The following is a 22,440-nucleotide window of genomic DNA, read 5'->3' as shown; positions in this document are numbered from 1 at the left end:
GCTGAAACATCTCAAGAATGATCAGTGGAAACAGAATGTACCTGAGCTCAATTTAGAGCTTCACAGCAAAGGCTATGAATACTTCTGTACATGTGATTTTTCAGCTTTTTAATGTTTAAAAAATTAGCAACAATTAAAATAAAATCACATTGTCATTATGTGGTGTTGTGTGTAGAATTTGTTCTGCTTTTATATCCACTTCACCCAAAATTCACCACATTAGGAATTAATAAAATAAATGGTTTGGATACTCAAGATTTTTATAGTAATATTAGGATATTTGTTAGGTTTCTGAGTTCAGTAAAACAGCTGCGATCCTCCCATCAGCTCAACTTTGATATTTCCTCATTTTTGTAGTTTTTAGCAAAATGTTATTAATAGATTATCAAATAAACAATAAACAAGAGATTCTGCTGATTCAGATGATTCACTACTGCATTACACATCAATGAACCTACTCACAACCTGAGTTAGCCTATAACTCAGAAGTGAAAGGTGGTATTTTGGTGAGTGACGGCATCATGTTTGATGTTGTGGGCTGAAGAATAACCTTTGCTCAGTTGTTCAAACTTGTGTTTTTTCTTGTGGTATTTTTGCTCTTCCTCTGAAACAGCAACTCATACCCACCTGCACACAGAGGAACACACACACTGCACAGCAGCAATGACTCACATTCTCATTCTCACTGGGGTTTTACTTCATATCTCAGGTAAACTACTATAATTCTCTCTGAATATCATCATTATTAAACTGTTAGATGGTTTGTTGTTCACTTAAAGTGTTATAATTGTTTAATTTACTACTGTAAATGCTATTCTTAAGTATGCATTTGTTTCAGTGTGCAATGTAGTTTATTTAGTTATTTTTCTACACTTAATCTTGTCTACAGATACCGCTTGGATTAATAATCTGAATATAGCAGTGAAATCTGGATCACCAGGCGTTATTCCATGTCAATATGAAGAAATATATATAGAAAACCGCAAATACTGGTGTCAGGGGTCAGTTTGGAGCTTTTGCAGTATATTAGCATATGCAAATGAAACAGGAACAAAGTTTTCCATCACTGATTATTCAGCGCAGAGTGTCTTTACAGTGGAATGGAAGAATCTGCAGCCATCAGATTCTGGATATTACTGGTGCGCTGTGGAGATCGCTGGCTCTGTAGATGCTGGTTATTATGTGTATCTGAAAATACAATCAGGTATGGACACCCTGCTTCTTTTTCTGACATACAAATAATGTGTTAATTGTAACATGAAGGGATGCTGACAAAGGAGGTGCGGATTCAAATGCAGTGATGGTCAGGGAAGCAACAGTCAACACGGGCAAACACATGTATACAGTGAATCCAGAGTAGTGATGTGACGTTGTGCACCCAAGCTTTGAAGCATGTATCAAAAAATGATACATCTCGCAGTGTACTGGAGTTTGATTCATTTAGCCGTAATCAGTGAGGTTCGAAGCTTCATTTTCGCCTATACCCACGTGACTGCTTCAAATTTTGATTCAAAGGTTTAAACACCCTCATGGGTTAGTAAAGTGTATAGTAAGAGGTTAGGCAAGATTACATACATTTCTACTGTTTCAACGCACTGCACTGGTCCCACACACCAGCAATTAAACTAAAATACAATAGTAATTTATAGTAAAAAGTTTTTGAACCATACTAAAGTGTATTAGCGTATTTTTTACAACAATTTTTAAGGAATACCACTGCATATTGTAGTATAGTGTGTAACGGAGGCCAGCTGACGAATATAGCTCAAAAGTCTCATTCTCATAGCCTTCTCCTTAAAGCATTCACCTCCCATGCAGGGATCACTGGTTCAATCCAAGCTCAAAACGATGGTGTGGGTATCGGTTGGAATAATTAAATGTTAATACTTTTGAATACCTTGGATTTTGTCATCGATGTTGTAATGTAACATACCTTAAATGTAAAAAAAATACAGTAATTGAGTAATTAGTTTATATTACTATTGTTGTATTACTACATGAATGTGTTGGTCAGTTGTGAACGTTTGGCGTTTTTGCAACACAGTGCTTTCCCACACTTTAACCAGCAGAGGTCCTCACCGAGCTCTGATTTGAAGTAACAAGTAACAAACCCTTTTCTGATACAATTGAGTTGAACAGTTGACTGGTTCAGAAAGCTTCATTTCACAATGACTAATTCAGAGTCGTGGTCAGATAACAGGCTAATGGTCAGTCCCTGTAGCAAACAGCGTAAACAATAAACAAAGCAAAGATCGGTACAAGGCAAGAGAAACGCGTCGTAATGTTCACCGTAACAGTATAACAACACTCAGCAACGGGTGTGTGTGTGTCTGTGCTGCTTTTAAAGTCCATGTAATCAATTCTGAACAGCTTCAGCTGTGTGTTAGCAATCAGCAGAAAAACCGGAACAGGTGTGTGTGTGTGGTGCATTACAGGATTTGTAGTCCATACAGATTTGTAGTCCTGAGTGAAAGTGAATGATTCCCAACGATCTACAAGCGTGGATCACGGGTGATTGTGACATTAATATTGTGATTGTGTTTATTGAACTAAAAAAGACAATCAAAAGACAAGTGATTTTGCATGTGGCCCAAAGACAAGTACTGTAGGTCTACCGTATATTTAATTGTTGAAATGTCATGTCTGTTCTTCTGTTAAATAATCTCTAATCAATCTGACTCTGATTCAGGCCAGGCGCTACGGGGAGGCAAAGGGGGCATTGCCCCCTCAGAAAGAATTTGTGCCCCCCCCAGTTTTTATAAAGGATTGTTCATTCAAAACTAAAAATTCTTTCTGGCATTAATTACTAATTCTTCCATCATTCCAACCTTCAGAACACACATTTTGATATTTTATAATATGAAATAGCAATTATATTATGAAAATTGTGAGATTAAAGCTAGGCCTATAGTCCAGAGATCTGGTCCCCGCATCAGGTCAGGTGCGCCCGTATATAGCCTTTAAAATGAGCACACGGCGGCGCACCCAACTCACACATGAAAAAAATGGACTAGTGGATGACATGAAGGCGAGCAGCGTAATTTATTACATGTTCTGGTGAACTAATTCTTTAAACACAACTCTCTTGAGCTCTAAAGGGAGGAAACGCAGAAGAAATTTTCTGTTAAATTAATTTTAGCAAAAATGCAACTGCCAGTCATTTTTACATTGGTTTTTCAGCTAGGGAATATGTAGCCTAATAATAAAATGTTTAGTTCACCGCACAGTCCCACAGTAATCTACACTATATTTAATTTTTTAATTTATTATATTCATTATTATTAATATTATTCAAATTAAGCTAAAACGGACAACTCAGAACCCTTTTGAGTGTTTGCTTTCATTTTGACATGGCTAAAGCACACTTTTACAGTTTTGTAAGGAAACATCCCATTATGCAGCAGCAGTCAAGTTAGGACACTTAAAAATGCCTTTTGCGTTTAAAGATGACGACCTGCGAAGGTATGGGTTACCTGCGAATAGGTATATAGTGTGTGAGTAAGTGGATTTGCTGCGGATCCACCTCTCACATGTGCTGCATGTAGGTTGAAAAATAATCTTTAAAAATATGTAATTTAGGCTATACTGATATTTGCTCTTGCAAAATTAAACACCAGAAAATATACTGTAGGCCTATTTTAAGAGCTAAAATACAGTTAGCATATCGATTTTGTTTTGACTTGTAAACTCATGGCCCTAAAAATGAAAATAATCTGAAAACAAGTAATTAAAATAGGCTTAATAAATAAATAAAATGACGGGTAGGCCTAATGGTTTATGATGGCGTTTTTACAAATGCCAACCAGACAATATCACAGAAAAAAACTCACTTATGATAGCCTAACATCAATTTTTATTTTTACCTTTACAATGATGAAAAATGTATGTATCTTTTTTTAGGTATTTTTCTGGCTACACTAATGCTTCAAAATGTATCTAAATAAATTTTTTAATGACATTAGATTGTAACAATTAACTTTTTCCTAATGCTGATATTGGTTGGGTAATAGGCTACGTGAAGCGTGATGACTCGGTTAAGCTGATTTCACTATATTTATTTACCGGTTATACGAATAGTATTCAATAAACTAAACGGGGGTTAGCTTGCATGTGTGGGCATAGTTTGACGTCTTTACCTAAAACTTTAAACATTTATAGGCCTATTATTTGAAATAAAACGGAAAGAAATGAGGACAATAAAATGATTGATTTAAAGCACTCGTTTGGTGCTGAAGCCATGATCTGTCTGCGTTAATAAACGGTATCGTTGCATTACCTTCACTGAAAAAAATCAGTAATTGCAATATTATTACTATAAAAAAGTATATTACTGCCTTAAGTCAGTAACTTAGGCAGCAATGCAAAGTAATAATAAATGTGAATAAATAGTCTAAATAAAAGGAACAAGAGGGACCAAAATCAGTCACCAGGTCTAGTGCCACCCTATGTGATTAAAATGCCCCCTCAGTTATGACATCCTGGCGCCGGGCCTGCTGATTTCTAATAATAATTTGTTTCTAGGAGGAATTTCTCAAGTGAATCAGACACTGCATTAAATGATTCATGTTTTGATTCACTGAATTAAGAGGCCTCTTATAGGAAACATTTGTTTAGTAAATGGATGGTTATCACGTGGCTTTAATTCATTATCAAAACTCATTTGTTCAGGAGTAGATTCAAGCAGTTTTAATGTAGGCAAACATACATTGACTTAATTAATTAAACTGAAAGCCTGTCTTTAATTTTGCCAGTCTGAAACAACACTTGAGTCTTTGTATTGAGGTATTGTGATGATTATATTGGCACTGAAATAAACCCTGAATTAGAGGTGTTTTGAGTGACAGTTATCAGTTCTTTATTTCTTTGCTGTAAAATGTTGTCTTCTTGACTGTTTCAGCTCATGGTGTGTTTGTGAAGAGCAGCAGTGTATCTGGACATGAAGGTGATGATGTCATCGTCCAGTGTTTCTACAGTGATATATACAGGAATGCGCTGAAACAGTGGTGCAGAGTTAAAGATAAGAACTGTTACGCAGTGGAGAGATCTGATACATCCCAGAATTCATCAGTGCAGATCCGTGATGATGGTGAAAGCTCCTTGACTGTGCTGGTGACTGTATTGAAACTCTCCGATTCTGGATGGTATTTCTGCTCTGTTGGAGATCTGCAAGTTCCTGTTCAGCTCACTGTCACTAAACCTGAACCCAAAGGTAAGATCACAAACAAAAAGTTCAGCAGTAAATGTTATGATTTTTGCTCTAAAATACTCTTGTTGCTCTTTTTTTCCAGTAACTACCACTGAGACAGAAAGGTAAGTTTAAACATTTTAATCAAACACATTAAAATGTTTTAACAGGGTGTAAAAAAAAAAAAAACATTGACTCAGCACTGTGTGTGAGGGACCAGGAACAGGTGTGTGTGAGGTGCATGACAGGATTTGTAGTTCATAACTGTGGCCAATTTGTAGTTCTTCATTTTGTAATTGAAAATTTTCATTGTTTTGCAGGAGCACAACACAATTATCTGCCAACACAACTCTTACAAATATGCAGACAATAAACAGTAAGCAGCAGTTAATCTGAATTAATCAGAAATTGAGGAATTTTTAAAAAATTCTGAATTACACCCAAACAATGATAATGGGATTAACAGCTCGGTAATATTTTACTGTGTGTGAGGATTGTGTTTAATAAATAATTGTAAAAAGATCAACTTTTATCTCATACATCATGGGGCCTATCATACGCAGTAAGGCGCAAGACGTGTTTGGCGTGATTTGTTGCTATTTACAGACCAGCGCAACAGTAATTTTCCAGTTTTCTGCCACATGTTTAAGTAGCAAATTCATTTGTATAGCGGCAAATCAATGCCAATATTAATCGAGCGCAGTGGTGAAGTTTACTAGCGAGGAGAAGTGAACTTCCAGCAGATTACAAGCCCACACGCGAGGAAACTACAGCTCAACTGATCCACCGCGAGAAAACAAGCCTTGCACGTGCACATCATCATCTATGCGCACAATGTACGCTCTCGCGAGCGAGGTCATGCCTACAGCGCATGTGCGCGATCAGTTCTCTCCGCTCACTCACTGGTTCTTCTCTCTGCTCGCGCAAAACTTTTGGGATTTTTGTCAGTCCTGGTTCGGGACTTGGTTTACTTGTTATCTCTAACGTTTAACTTTTAAAGGGAATGTGAGATGAAACTCTGATTGGTTTAATGCAGGTTATGCTCAAAACACACCCATAACTCATTAAGAGAATAAGCACAACCTTGTTAGACCATCCACCGAGGCACAGTCCATATTTTTCCAACCTTTAAATAGCAAAAGTGGATTGAAACACATCTTTAATCCTTTTGCGCCATGCGCTTTAGACTTTGCGCCTAGATCATTAAAATAGAGCCCTATGAGTTTTAGCTCAGAATTTTTTGTTTTATATAGACTAGATATTTCAGACATATATGTATGACATCTTCAGGGGTTTTTGGGGAAACATGGTGGAAAACTGGATATAATCAGAATATAATAGAAACTCAAATTTCTATTTTATTTAGCTGCTTTTTATTGTTGTTGTTTTTTTATCAGGTGGGTTCTTCTATAGAGTTTCTTTGATGACAACAATAACATAACTTTTTTATCAATTTCTGCTTTTCGCAGCAGCTTTGACTACTTATTCAAGACTTGAAGCACACGTGTAAGTGTGAATATTATTATTCAACACTTACAATAATAACTGATATTAAACTGTTTCATCTTACTATAGTAATGTTGTATTTAGTTCCAGAGATTTAGAGACTAACACTGGAAAAAACAACAAGGATGAACAAAACAAGTATTTAAGTATTTCAGTGTGCATTTGCTTGAATTAAATCTCTAAATTAGATGCAAACCATTCACAGATGAACATGTTCTAATTGTTTATGATGTTAACAAACATCTCTCCATCACCACAGGTATGATGTGATTCTGCTCCTGTGGATTGTAGCAACACTTATACTTTTACTGCATGTTGCTCTTTTTGCCATAGTAATCTGCATGATGAGAAAGAATCCAGGTGAGTTCATTTATTTAATCGATGATTTTCTGGCTGATTTGCCTCGCTATGCTTCTGTCTCCCGCTATCCTGATCCAGGATGCAGTTCTATCTTCTTGAGCTCTTTTGATCAGATTCATTATCAGTTCATTATAATCAGGATTTTTAAAAAAAATTAAATATGCTTGAATGCCTCTTCACTCAACAGCATAGTTTATAAATGTAGCTTCGTCCCAAATGGAACAATGTTTTTTTTACTAAGCAGAATTTGAAATCGTTTCCCAGATGACGCTTGCCAAATTAGCGAAATGAATGACCAAACTACTTGCCAGGAGTATAACCGCATTCACCATCGGGAGGTGGTATAATTCATCTCGTAGGAGAATACTGCTTTCACAATCCAAAATAAATAAAGTAATCTAACATCTGTGCCCGTAAACTCCATTCCTTCCACTACGTGAGCAAAGCAGCAGCGGTTAAGTGTGTGAAGTGTCCAACATCACACACTTCATTTTACTGGTTGAATAAGTGCATCATTAAGGTAATTAAAGTACACTTATTATTTTTTGAGTTTTTAGTGTGAACGCACTACTTGCACAGTTTATACTACAAAATGGCATAGCATAGTGCATAAGTATGCGATTTGGGACGCAGCTACAGTCTTATCTTCAAGGAGAGCCCTCAGTTACCTCTTCTGTCATGTTTTCTGACTGAATTGCCTCGCTTTGCTTCTGTCTCTCGCTATCCCGATCCAGGGATGCAGTTCTATCTACTCGAGATCACTTTTAATCAGGCTCATTATCAGATTTACTTATGGTTTAAAAAACACACACACAGGTATTCACCACGCACAAGTTAATGCTGGATCAATTAAAATAAATAGTGGAACGCAAAACACAAATATCTGACATTTTGCAGAACAAGATCCGGCTCAAATTACGCACTGATAGAAAGTGTGTGTGTCAGCAGTTTTGGCTGGAATTGTCCATCTCCCCACTGGGGTATATGCACATGGACTTTTAATTTCAATCCGACAGCCCTAGGGTTTTCAGTTAACTGTCATCCCATACAAAATTGGCACGTTTAAGATCTGAATTCTTAAAAAAAACAGCGAAAGTGGGTATCAAACCAAAGAAGAAGCACTGCATTAAATGTTGACATGACAAATGTTAAATGTTTTCAATGGAGATTCTAGCCTGCTGCTAATGACGGCGCCTGCGTTTAAAAGGTCTTAAGTCTCTTTTCACGCTTTAACAACCAAATTTTAATTACATTACAACATCGATGCTGTAAAGCAACCTTATGAAATTAAAAATAGTCACATAAAGCTTTCACCGGAAGTTCATAGTTGGCTGAAAAACACTAGCTGTGCATATAGTCCATTCAAAAGAGAAATTTGTAATTGATCATTATTTATTTTGTATTTCCATTATGTGACTTGCAGCGGTGAACTTTTGGGGCAGAAAGTATGTGTTTTGCAATCAAATAGTGTTGTGCAGACACCTCATCTCACCTGATGTTTTTTTCACCGTGTTTATCATCAAAGGATCCAGAAGTTGATGTGATCTACAGCGTTATGGCAAAAAACTGCTAAACTGTGAGTTAATAATATCTTCAGCAATTCTCTGTGGTACTAAAAGTTCTAGACCAGGGGTCACCAATCTCGGTCCTGGAGGGCCAGTGTCCCTGCAGAGTTTAGCTCCAACTTGCCTTAACACACCTGCCTGGATGTTTCAAGTATACCTAGTAAGACCTTGATTAGCTTGTTAAGGTGTGTTTGATTAGAGTTGGAGCTAAAATCTGCAGGACACCGGCCCTCCAGGAACAAGTTTGGTGACCCCTGCTCTAGACTGTAAAAAATATTTGCAACTTTTAACCAACTAAAGGTTTTATGAATATTTTGTGTAAAAGTGATATGTTCTCTTGGACCATTTGTATATTATGCTACAAAAACATTTTCTGTTATTTTACAGACTTATTTCTCTATATATTACTTTTTTATTCAGTAAATTATTTCTGAAATGTCAATAAAAGTTTGTTAAACTGTAGAGTTAAATTTTTTACATCAGAAGTCAACAGAGCAGAGTTCAACATCCCATAATGCAATTCACAACCATAAATTAACAGAAAACATTTTTTAAATCCCCCAAAAATTATTATTTATTAATTAATAGTTTTTTTACAGTGTACATAGCACCACCTCTAGATAAATAGGTGCTATGTAACACCTAAACTGGTTCCCCTATGATTATGCCCCATTATTTTAAATGAATCATGCACAACTAAAGTAAACTAATAGTTTTTATTAAAGCAGTTAGAAAAATGAAAGGCAAGAATTGTAATTTAGTAAAAGGTCATCATAAATGTGTCTCAGTTTTGCATTCTTGTAGTGTTTAGTGCATAAGGATTATTGCATAGATGAAATATGTAAATACTTCAATGTTGTTGCTTTTTTGATATATGTCAGATTTTCAGTATGTCAACTTTTTTCAGTATGTCAGCTGGCAATTAAAATTAATTGAATACTGTAACCTTATTACATATATTTGTTTCTGTTTCTATTTCAAGCATTATGCAGAATTAATTTAAGGCGACACATCAGCAATTCAGAAGATGAAAACTTCTGTAATATTTCTTTTCATCCCTAATCATAAATCCAAATTACTCTAAAGAAATTTGACCAGTTTAATTTTGCAAAATTACCAAACAATAACAAAACAAACAAACAAAAATGATCAGACATCACAGTTTAACCATTGTATTAGTAAATTAATAAACACAAATAATTATTTTTGCAAGGGTATGCCTATAAATACCAACTAAAATACTTGTTTTATTTTACAACATATATTTAGGGAAAAAATGGACCAATCCAAACATTTGTTTAAAAAATTTAATTTTGAAAAATCCTCTGGCCTGAGTGATGATTTAAACAACAATATAATAATAGATAAGACATTATTTAGAAAGTTAAATAATTTTTTTTTTGCTACAACATTTGTTTTGAGATGCAACTATAATTCATTATATGGAGGCAAAAAGGGCTGTTTATTTCCAACATAGGCCCATTCTGAAAATGTATCTCTATATACATTTCTGGAGATCGTGAATTATGTAGCCACAGCTACATATGGCTGCATTTCATATTTAAAACAAACGCTACGTGGCGGTATGACACCTTTCCTTTTCTCGCGTACCAGCTGACCGCTGGACGGCTTTCCTGCTGTTACCAGTTTGTCCGGTAGCTCGACTTGTCGGCGGACTTGAGATGCTGAGAGGAGTTGACCATGACAACAGGGTTTTGAGTCCGGTGAAGAACAGTTCCAGAAAGAGGGTAAAACAAAAACAGTAGCCAAAAAATAAAATAAACAAGCACTGTAAATAACAGGGTGAGAATGTGGTAAATCTGAAAACGTGGTAAAAATCAGGTGATGGCTTTTCTTTTTCTGGATTGCTTTTAAAAACACTGTCAGTTGAGTTTAGATAAATAGGTATATAACACTTAAAGTGGCTCCACTGTGATTACAAACCCATTTTTAGAGTTGAGTGGGTGGGCGAGTATGTTGATGCTTTTTAAAACACTATTGGTTGGGTTTAGGGAAGGGGAAGGGTAAATCAGTCAGTCGACAGTGGCCCCTAGTGGATTTACGTGAGAACAGCATGTGTGAATGGCACCCGCGAGAGATATTTGAGATCTGACAAAGCGTACACAGCGGCCTCTGGGGGAATCGCGAAGACAGAAACAGCAAAAAACATAGCTCCTGGGATGTATTTTGCTCTCTCCAGAAATGTATATAAGGGTACAGAATGAGCCGTTTTTTTATTTTTTTGTTGTTGTTTTTTTGTTGGAGTGATTGCAAGTAAATTTTTTTTTACAATTCATTAAAATAATATTAGGAGACTTACATTTTAAACTCAGTGCTCTCTGTTTTTGCTGGTCTGCAACTGAAGTTAGTTCCATACAAACCCAACACTAAATAAAAAATAAAACAAAGGTTATTGCAACTTTTAATCTAAGAATTGCACTTTTTATCTAAGAACTCAGAATTCTGAGAAATTATGTTGCAATTGTGTGGTATAAACTCTCAATTGTGAAAGAAAAAAAAGATCAGAATTATGAGTTATGAAGTTATAGACACTGTCTCATGGCAACCGATGTATGGCATCGTCTATGTCAAATCTGCAGCTCCAAAGCAAACCACATGAGGGCACCATTACAACATGAAATTAATAGCAGCTGCTAATTTCTGGAGACGTCAACAACAATAAAATAACTGTGTTACACATCAGCCTATAATGTAGAAACTTAAGCTTTTGGAGGAATAACACAATAAGTTTAGTTTTCAGATGATCTGTGTAATGCTTTACAATTCATTTTAGGCTACATGGTGCTAATGTCAAAATTAAAAAAGAAAAATCCATATTAATAAATAGACAATAGCCTAGTTCAACTATATATTTCTTTTTATTTGATAGCAGGATACACTGGAAACAGGAAAGTCTGATTGTATGCTTTATGTACTGGGATTCCTCCAAAAGCCCAAACACTAGATTTCTATATTATTTCTTTATTATATGGGCTAATGCAAATCATCCACACATGCATCTTTAACACCACTTAAGGTCTCCACAACAGGAAACTACTAGAACTCACAGTTCTGACTTTATTTCTCAGAGTTGTGGGTTCATATATCAGAATTGTGAGCTTGTATGACACAATTCTTAGATAAAATGTTGCAATAACCTTTTTTTTCCTAATTCAGTAGCAGGAACGGCTTTCTATTTAGGTTAAAGTAAAAGAGCCAAGGTACCAGAAAAAACACACACTCAAATGTTGTCTAATAATACAATACAGCTATATGAACACGAATTACATTTATGCTAACTGTTATGCCAAACATAGTTTGACCCCACAGTTTTAGAGTCTAGGTCTACATAAATGCAGTTTTGCTAGACTTTGGTACATGAATAATTAAAATGTTCTTTAATAATAAAGTAAACAAAAGCATAAATCTCACAATAAATTCTTTGGTGCTCTTTTTCTGCATGTATATGCTTATTTCACGCGGTCACCATTTTAAAGAACCAAAGCGAGGCTGTGGTGGGAAGAAACCCGGAAGTATAGGACCAGCACTGTAAACGTTGCAGTAACATGCTGTGGACTATAAACCTCCAGCTGTTGCCGAGATTTCAAAATGCAGAAATGGTGTAAACATCACTTTAATATCAGTCAGTAAGTTTAATTTAAACAATTTAGCATCAAACAACATCACAAGCTCTTTAAGAGTAATATGCTCAAGTGTCCTCCTAGGCTTAAGTTCATAGGACCAGTTAAACACCGTGGGGACGCTTTCTTGCTTCAGCCTATGTAACCCGGTGAGCGATAAAACTCTGCAATCCTCTGTAGCACACCCTCATGTTGTCTGTAATAGTGTTGTCCTGGTACTGAAGTTTTAAAAACGTCCAATTCCCGCTAACATTCAAGCGCCGCTGAGCACGTTTATAAACAGCGCTGATTTACCATAGTCGCAATTCTGAGTTATAAAGTCACAATTTTGAGATATAAAGTCGCAAATCTGAGTTATAAAGTCACAATTCTGAGTTATAAAGTCAGAATTTTGAGTTATAAAGTCGCAATTCTGAGTTATAAAGTCGCAATTCTGAGTTATAAAGTCACAATTCTGAGTTATAAAGTCAGAATTTTGAGTTATAAAGTCGCAATTCTGAGTTATAAAGTCGCAATTCTGAGTTGAAGAATGAAGTCAGAATTGCGAGTTTTAAAGGAGTTTCCTGTTATGGCGATTGGCCATAAATGAAGTGTTAAAGACTCTTTCTTTAGGTTCTCTGCTTGTGATGTGGTATGGATTCGCAGCCCAGTTTACCAATAAAGGCCAGGCATATACAGTATTTGGTTGACACTTTTACTGAACTGAAATATAAACTAATATAACCCTTTAAGTTTTAGCCCTTTATAATGTCGATATGTCTGCAGCTCCCAAGTACACTACTCGAGGGCACTCTAGCAATATGAAACAAATAACAGCTGCGACAAAATGTAAATCATATAATTGTTACACATATAATAGATAAATAATATAGAAATGCTTATTTTAGACTTTTGGAGGAATCACACAACCTATAGCTAGTTTCAGGCGCTCTGTTAAATGCTTTATAATTGCTATTTAGACCAAATGGTAATAAAGAACAAATCCATACGAATAAATAGACAGTCTAGTTCAACTATATATTTCCTTTTTGAAATCATGATTAACAAAAAAAAGTCAGATATAGCTTTTATGTTGTGATTATGAGCTAATGTGCATGTGTCTTTAAAACTCCATTTATGGCCATAACAGGAAACCCATTTGTAACTCGCAATTCTGATATTAACTCAGTAACTCATTTGTAACTTAGTAGCTCAGAATTGTGACTTTATAACTCAAAATTGTGACTTTATAACTCAGAATTGTGACTTTATAACTCAGAATTGTGACTTTATAACTCAGAATTGTGACTTTATAACTCAAAATTCTGACTTTATAACTCAAAATTGTGACTTTATAACTCAAAATTCTGACTTTATAACTCAAAATTGTGACTTTATAACTCAAAATTCTGACTTTATAACTCAAAATTGCGACATTATAACTCAAAATTCTGACTTTATAACTCAGAATTGCGACTTTATAACTCAGAATTGTGACTTTATAACTCAGAATTGCAACTTTATAACTCAAAATTCTGACTTTATAACTCAGAATTGTGACTTTATAACTCAGAATTGCAACTTTATAACTCAAAATTCTGACTTTATAACTCAGAATTGCGACTTTATAACTCAGAATTGCGACTTTATAACTCAGAATTGTGACTTTATAACTCAGAATTGTGACTTTATAACTCAGAATTGTGACTTTATAACTCAGAATTGCAACTTTATAACTCAAAATTCTGACTTTATAACTCAGAATTGCGACTTTATAATTCAGAATTGCGACTTTATAACTCAGAATTGCGACTTAATAACTCTGAATTGCGACTTAACTCAGAATTCTGACTTCATAACTCAGAATTCTGACTTTATAACTCAAAATTATGACTTTATAACTCAGAATTGCAACTTTATAACTCAGAATTGTGACTTTATAACTCAGAATTGTGACTTTATAACTCAGAATTGTGACTTTATAACTCAGAATTGCAACTTTATAACTCAGAATTGTGACTTTATAACTCAGAATTGCGACTTTATAACTCAGAATTGTGACTTTATAACTCAGAATTGCAACTTTATAACTCAAAATTCTGACTTTATAACTCAGAATTGTGACTTTATAACTCAGAATTGCGACTTTATAACTCAGAATTGCGACTTTATAACTCAGAATTGTGACTTTATAACTCAGAATTGCAACTTTATAACTCAAAATTCTGACTTTATAACTCAGAATTGCGACTTTATAATTCAGAATTGCGACTTTATAACTCAGAATTGCGACTTAATAACTCTGAATTGCGACTTAACTCAGAATTCTGACTTCATAACTCAGAATTCTGACTTTATAACTCAAAATTATGACTTTATAACTCAGAATTGCAACTTTATAACTCAGAATTGTGACTTTATAACTCAGAATTGCAACTTTATAACTCAGAATTGTGACTTTATAACTCAGAATTGTGACTTTATAACTCAGAATTGTGACTTTATAACTCAGAATTGCGACTTTATAACTCAGAATTGCAACTTTATAACTCAGAATTGCGACTTTATAACTCAGAATTGCGACTTTATAACTCAGAATTGCAACTTTATAACTCAGAATTGCGACTTTATAACTCAAAATTATGACTTTATAACTCAGAATTGCAACTTTATAACTCAGAATTGTGACTTTATAACTCAGAATTGTGACTTTATAACTCAGAATTGTGACTTTATAACTCAGAATTGCAACTTTATAACTCAGAATTGTGACTTTATAACTCAGAATTGTGACTTTATAACTCAGAATTGCGACTTTATAACTCAGAATTGTGACTTTATAACTCAGAATTGTGACTTTATAACTCAGAATTGCGACTTTATAACTCAGAATTGTGACTTTATAACTCAGAATTGCGACTTTATAACTCAGAATTGCGACTTTATAACTCAAAATTCTGACTTTATAACTCAGAATTCTGACTTTATAACTCAGAATTGCAACTTAATAACTCTGAATTGCGACTTTATAACTCAAAATTCTGACTTTATAACTCAGAATTCTGACTTTATAACTCAGAATTGCAACTTAATAACTCTGAATTGCGACTTAACTCAGAATTCTGACTTCATAACTCAGAATTGCGACATTATAACTCAAAATTATGACTTTAAAACTCAGAATTGCAACTTTATAACTCAGAATTGTGACTTTATAACTCAGAATTGCAACTTTATAACTCAGAATTGTGACTTTATAACTCAGAATTGTGACTTTATAACTCAGAATTGCGACTTTATAACTCAGAATTGTGACTTTATAACTCAGAATTGCGACTTTATAACTCAAAATTCTGAATTTATAACTCAGAATTGTGACTTTATAACTCAGAATTGCAACTTTATAACTCAAAATTCTGACTTTATAACTCAGAATTGTGACTTTATAACTCAGAATTGCGACTTTATAACTCAGAATTGCGACTTTATAACTCAGAATTGTGACTTTATAACTCAGAATTGCAACTTTATAACTCAAAATTCTGACTTTATAACTCAGAATTGCGACTTTATAATTCAGAATTGCGACTTTATAACTCAGAATTGCGACTTAATAACTCTGAATTGCGACTTAACTCAGAATTCTGACTTCATAACTCAGAATTCTGACTTTATAACTCAAAATTATGACTTTATAACTCAGAATTGCAACTTTATAACTCAGAATTGTGACTTTATAACTCAGAATTGCAACTTTATAACTCAGAATTGTGACTTTATAACTCAGAATTGCAACTTTATAACTCAGAATTGTGACTTTATAACTCAGAATTGCGACTTTATAACTCAAAATTCTGACTTTATAACTCAGAATTGTGACTTTATAACTCAGAATTGCGACTTTATAACTCAGAATTGCGACTTTATAACTCAGAATTGCGACTTTATAACTCAGAATTGTGACTTTATAACTCAGAATTGTGACTTTATAACTCAGAATTGCAACTTTTTAACTCAAAATTCTGACTTTATAACTCAGAATTGCGACTTTATAATTCAGAATTGCGACTTTATAACTCAGAATTGCGACTTAATAACTCTGAATTGCGACTTAACTCAGAATTCTGACTTCATAACTCAGAATTCTGACTTTATAACTCAAAATTATGACTTTATAACTCAGAATTGTGACTTTATAACTCAGAATTGCAACTTTATAACTCAGAATTGTGACTTTATAACTCAGAATTGCAACTTTATAACTCAGAATTGTGACTTTATAACTCAGAATTGCAACTTTATAACTCAGAATTGTGACTTTATAACTCAGAATTGTGACTTTATAACTCAGAATTGCGACTTTATAACTCAGAATTGCAACTTTATAACTCAGAATTGCGACTTTATAACTCAGAATTGCGACTTTATAACTCAGAATTGCAACTTTATAACTCAGAATTGCGACTTTATAACTCAAAATTATGACTTTATAACTCAGAATTGCAACTTTATAACTCAGAATTGTGACTTTATAACTCAGAATTGTGACTTTATAACTCAGAATTGTGACTTTATAACTCAGAATTGCAACTTTATAACTCAGAATTGTGACTTTATAACTCAGAATTGTGACTTTATAACTCAGAATTGCGACTTTATAACTCAGAATTGTGACTTTATAACTCAGAATTGTGACTTTATAACTCAGAATTGCGACTTTATAACTCAGAATTGTGACTTTATAACTCAGAATTGCGACTTTATAACTCAGAATTGCGACTTTATAACTCAAAATTCTGACTTTATAACTCAGAATTCTGACTTTATAACTCAGAATTGCAACTTAATAACTCTGAATTGCGACTTTATAACTCAAAATTCTGACTTTATAACTCAGAATTCTGACTTTATAACTCAGAATTGCAACTTAATAACTCTGAATTGCGACTTAACTCAGAATTCTGACTTCATAACTCAGAATTGCGACATTATAACTCAAAATTATGACTTTAAAACTCAGAATTGCAACTTTATAACTCAGAATTGTGACTTTATAACTCAGAATTGTGACTTTATAACTCAGAATTGGAACTTTATAACTCAGAATTGTGACTTTATAACTCAGAATTGTGACTTTATAACTCAGAATTGCGACTTTATAACTCAGAATTGTGACTTTATAACTCAGAATTGCGACTTTATAACTCAAAATTCGGACTTTATAACTCAGAATTCTGACTTTATAACTCAGAATTGCAACTTAATAACTCTGAATTGCGACTTAACTCAGAATTCTAACTTCATAACTCAGATTTGCGACATTATAACTCAAAATTATGACTTTATAACTCAGAATTGCAACTTTATAACTCAGAATTGTGACTTTATAACTCAGAATTGCGACTTTATAACTCTGAATTGCGACTTAACTCAGAATTCTAACTTCATAACTCAGATTTGCGACATTATAACTCAAAATTATGACTTTATAACTCAGAATTGCAACTTTATAACTCAGAATTGTGACTTTATAACTCAGAATTGCGACTTTATAACTCAGAATTGCGACTTTATAACTCAAAATTCTGACTTTATAACTCAGAATTGTGACTTTATAACTCAGAATTCTGACTTTATAACTCAGAATTGCGACTTTATAATTCAGAATTGCGACTTAATAACTCAGAATTGTGACTTAATAACTCAGAATTCTAATTTCATAACTCAGAATTGCGACTTTTTTTTTTTACTAAATTTTTTTTATCATTCAGTGGTGGGAACGGGCTTCAATAGATACCAGACAAATCTACTTAAGTACAGTGACAAAGTATTTGTACTTCGTAACTTCCCATCTCTGGCTGTAACATTCTAGTTTCTTTTTTTGTATATTTCAGTTGAGTGTTTTCATGTCACTCCCTGTCACCTTAGTTTACCCTTATTATCTTGTTAATCTTTGAGTTAATTGTACCCTCCTCCTCGTCAGCTTGTTTAGTTAATCGTTTCCTTGTGTATTTATAGACTGTTCTGTTAGCCCTTCATTCGTTTTAAGTCACTTCCATGATGTCTGCTTGTTTTGTTTGTTGTTTTGTTTTAGTTGAGTTTGGTGAAATAAATATTTATTGGCTGCATCTGGATCCTCACCTCTGTTCATTTCCTGCCTATGCCAGACGTGACAATAGCAAAGCTCAGATGGTAAAACGGGTTGCATTGTGTTTATGAGTGTGTGACGGTCTTGCCTAGGCTGACTTTTTACTGTACAATAGAGAAAGACAGCATGTGTAAATAAAGAAAATAACAATTTTTACAGCAATGGTTCCTTAACTCTGCTCTGAATTAAATGACAAATCAATGAATAAGAATACTGAATGTACAATTATTGAGTATTACAGAGCAATACAATTAAACTCAAAAAGAAGGGAAACATCCCCACCTGGTGGAGAATTTTAGCAACTCATTTTGAATAATAATAAAAAAGAATAACAAACATTTAATAACATTTAACAACATACCTGTACAATGGAGACAGACAGCGTGTGTAAATAAAACCTGGTTCATAAAGAAAATAACCATTTCTCTGTAAAACACAAGACGACACACAAATTGATTACAATCAGGCCTCGTTATATAAACACGTTATAACTCAAGATTGAGCAACACACTCGACGGCAAACACAACTCAACAGTGTCCTAACATATTCATTAAAGCATTCACTCATAATAAAGCAGATATTGATGTGCTTTAGACACTTATAAATTGTCATTTTATAACTGAGAGAAACGTTCGACTTACCCACAGCGATGCTTCATTAACTCTGCTGAGGGCGGTCTCTGCACGCTTAATACACCACACACACTGTAGATGGCGCTGTCCCCATTTAAGCGTTAATTTAACACACTTCTTTACTCCGTTTCAACTGCATTATAATTAGAATAATATGATAACATAATATTATAATATCATAACATACATCATCACACACGAGCATCATTACAGCATGTTTTTAGGTAGCTAAAATAAGTGGAAGTAACTGCGACAACACTTACTGTACATTAAAATATATTCATAATTCTGCTCTCTGGCATTATTTGTCAGTATTATTGCACTCAGTTGTAGTTTCTACAGATTTAAGTTGCAGGTTTTCTGTTTCCCTCTTGTGGAGCTGTTTGGTATTTACAGTCCTCAGATGAGCTAATGATGTGGGTTGAGCTAATTAGCGGAGGCTCATGTATCAGGTTAATGAGAAACCGTATAAAAACCCTATGATTGAAGGAGGTTGTGAAGGGATTTAGTGAGAGGGAAAAAGAAAGTAATGCTGTATATTTGCTTTCAGTGGGAGAGAAATATTTCCTTTTGTTCTCTTGGGCTTTTATTTCATTTCAAAGAGCTTCTGAAGGAAGGTTTAGTGATATTGTGTTTTGGCTCTTCCTGTAAGCCTGGAACCAAATATCGGTTTGTCCTTCAACACTGAAAAAAGTACCATAGTTCTCAGACAAACGCTTGCCCTTGGTATAAACTTGTTAAAAGGAACTTTTAGGTTGAGATTGTGTTTGGTTTTAATAATGGGTGTTGCGTTTGTTCTATATTTTTCTTGTTAAATTCCATCTATTCTCATCCAAAGGAAAGGGTCACAGATCTCCAAGCACAAGTCCCTGCAGGTAGGGAAGTTGTCCTTTTATTGCCATTTGATAGAGCAATATTGCAACATCAAAGAATGTAACACAACAAAATATGAAATTGTTATTTGGACCCACAAATGTTATTACAATTTATAACACTTAATATAGAGTGGGGGAAAATACGTATTAAACACATTGCATCTTTTCTCAGAAAACATGTTTCTAATGGTGATGTTGACTTGAAATTTTCACTGAATGTTAGTAACAACCTAAGAAATCCATATATGCAAAAAAAATGAAATGAATTAGTTTACAAATGAAGTAATGTGTAAATAAAATTAAATGACACCATGGAAAAGTATTGAACACATGAAGAAAGGGAGGTGTAGAAAGGCAGTGAAAGCTCAGACAGCAGCTGAAATCTCTTAGTTCTTCAGCAATCCTCTGCCTTTTGTCAGTGTAAATGAATATCAGCTGCTTTAGTCCAACATCTATATTATCAGGATGATGAAGATGAAACCAGGCTGGACATTTTAGCAAAACAATGATCCAAAACACACCAAGGAAACTTGGAAATGCTTTCAGAGAAAGAAAATCAAGCTGTAGAATGGCCCAGCCAATCATCTGACTTAAATCCAATATAAAATATAAAATGAAGATCAGGTTAGATTTGATAGACGAGACATACAGAATCATCAAGATATAAGCTGCCATTATCAAAACAGCCTTTCATACAGTATAAAGTATTAAATACGTTTAGTAGTTCAGTAGTTTCTCCTTGAGTTATTCCATTGTTCTTACACATAATACATTTTTCAGGTTTTTGTGTTGTTTAGGTTTTTATCAAAACCTGGCTCAATTGCTTGTTAACAGCTCCTTTAGAAATATAACTCCTAAGAACAAGCATGACGTGTTCAGTACTTATTTCCCCCACTATATATAAAACTGCATGACAACTTTCCCTTGAACTGATATTGTATTAAAAAAAAAAAAACATTTTAAAAAGTTTATATTTCTACATTTGTTTCCATTCTGCCTCTATCCTGAATGTTCAATTATTGTGTAAAATGTCGAGTTTGCTACAATTCAGTTATTTAACAGTATCAGTGTTGTAAAGTTAACATCATTATTCAGTATTTTGTCCATGTCCAATAGCCTCGTTGCTGTTAAATCAATAATATTCCTGAATATCAATAGTCTTCACACATGTAGATTGTTTGCTTTGTTCTGAAATGGATTCAGACTGTTACAGTGTTTCAATTTCTACGTTTTGCTTTAAAAAAAAAAAAAAAGAGTATAAACTATTTAGAAAGTATAAATAATTTAGCTTGTTGATGTTTTGAATAGTTTGTTTGCCAGTGTGCAATTCATGTTAACTGTTAATTGTTTTTTGTTTGTTCTCTGTTAGACCCATATGCCATGTATACTGCCTAATCCTGGCCAGGACACTCTTGTAAAAGAAATCTTTAATCTCAATGTGTCTTTCCTAGTAAAATAAAGGTTATAATAATAATGATAATTTCATTTTAATTCAGTATGCTTGTATTTCTAGATGGACCAACGTTTGCTGCACGCTGAAAAAAATGATTCATTGTATTTACTTATTTTTTAAGGTAAGTGATTGTAAATGATTCAAATGGGCTGAATTCAAACAAATTCAATTTAGTAATGTTCAACTTAATTTTGATTTAATTCAGCTCATATAAATTGTTTGCAACAATTTGCAATGAACCATTTTTTCAGTGCATGCATGTAAACCAACACAGGCTCATTGTGAAAATGTAGCCCTGCGGACGTTTTTGGAGACAGCGAATTACGTAGACGGAGGTACGTATGGCTACGAACGCTACGAGGCGGTGTGACGCCGTTCCTTTTCGTGCTTACCAGCTGACCGATTTCCTCCGTATGGCGGCATTCCAGCTGCAATCAGTTTGTCCCGTTAGTGCGTCCGTCGGCGGATTTGAGATGCAGAGAGGAGTTGACCACGAAGACGGAGGTTCGAGTCCGGTGAAGAGCGGTTCCAGAAAGCAGGTAAGACAAAAACAGAATCCAAAATATAAAACAAACAAGTGAGTAGCAGGGTGAGGATGTGGTAAAAAAAAAAAAAAAGTCAGACGAGGGCTTTTATTTTTTTGGATTGCTTTTGAAACATGTTGGTTGGGTTTAGGGAAGTGGGTGGGCGGGTCAATCGATAAAATTTGTTGGGTTTAGGGAAGGGGGGAGGGTGGGTCAGCCGATCGTTCGCTCAGTCAGTCAGAAAGTCTGTCCAAAAGTGAGTCGACAGCGGCCTGTGGTGGGTTTACGCGAGAACATTAGGCGCGAATGGCACTCGCGAGGGAAATTTGAGATCCTGTGCGTACACGGCGACCTCTGGCGGATTCGCGAAAACAAAAACTGCAGAAAAACATACCGCTGGGACGTATTTCGCGGTCTCCAGAAACGTCCATGGAGGTACGTTTTCAGAATGAGCTTGGGTTGATGTAAACTTATCTTATTGGTCTGCATGTGTTTATTATATTCTCTTTTTTTAAAGATTTTTTTTGACCATTGTTCTATATATATATATATATATATATATATATATATA

At 34.3% G+C, this 22,440-nt stretch overlaps 1 protein-coding gene across 1 annotated transcript; it reads left to right on the top strand.

Moving 5' to 3' along the window:
* Nucleotides 1–663: 663 nt before the first annotated feature.
* On the top strand, nt 664–21,287 carry LOC130238630 (CMRF35-like molecule 9). The gene is made up of 7 exons (XM_056469712.1): nt 664–709; nt 890–1,204; nt 4,898–5,209; nt 6,655–6,691; nt 6,776–6,829; nt 6,951–7,051; nt 21,262–21,287. Exons 1-7 carry the CDS (start codon nt 664–666, stop codon nt 21,285–21,287), a joined length of 891 nt encoding a protein of 296 aa, XP_056325687.1.
* Nucleotides 21,288–22,440: the final 1,153 nt, after the last annotated feature.

This window comes from Danio aesculapii, chromosome 2, assembly GCF_903798145.1.
Source record: "Danio aesculapii chromosome 2, fDanAes4.1, whole genome shotgun sequence".
Classification (NCBI taxonomy): Eukaryota; Metazoa; Chordata; class Actinopteri; order Cypriniformes; family Danionidae; genus Danio; species Danio aesculapii.
Note: the sequence above shows the minus strand (reverse complement) of the source record. Positions and strands in the feature narration are given on the sequence as shown.

Coding starts and splice junctions, on each gene's coding strand:
- LOC130238630 (XM_056469712.1), top strand. CDS start 664: ATGACTCACATTCTCATTCTCACTGGGGTTTTACTTCATATCTCAG. Junction 710..889: donor GGTTTTACTTCATATCTCAG/GTAAACTACTAT, acceptor TCTTGTCTACAG/ATACCGCTTGGATTAATAAT. Junction 7,052..21,261: donor CATGATGAGAAAGAATCCAG/GTGAGTTCATTT, acceptor GTTCTCTGTTAG/ACCCATATGCCATGTATACT.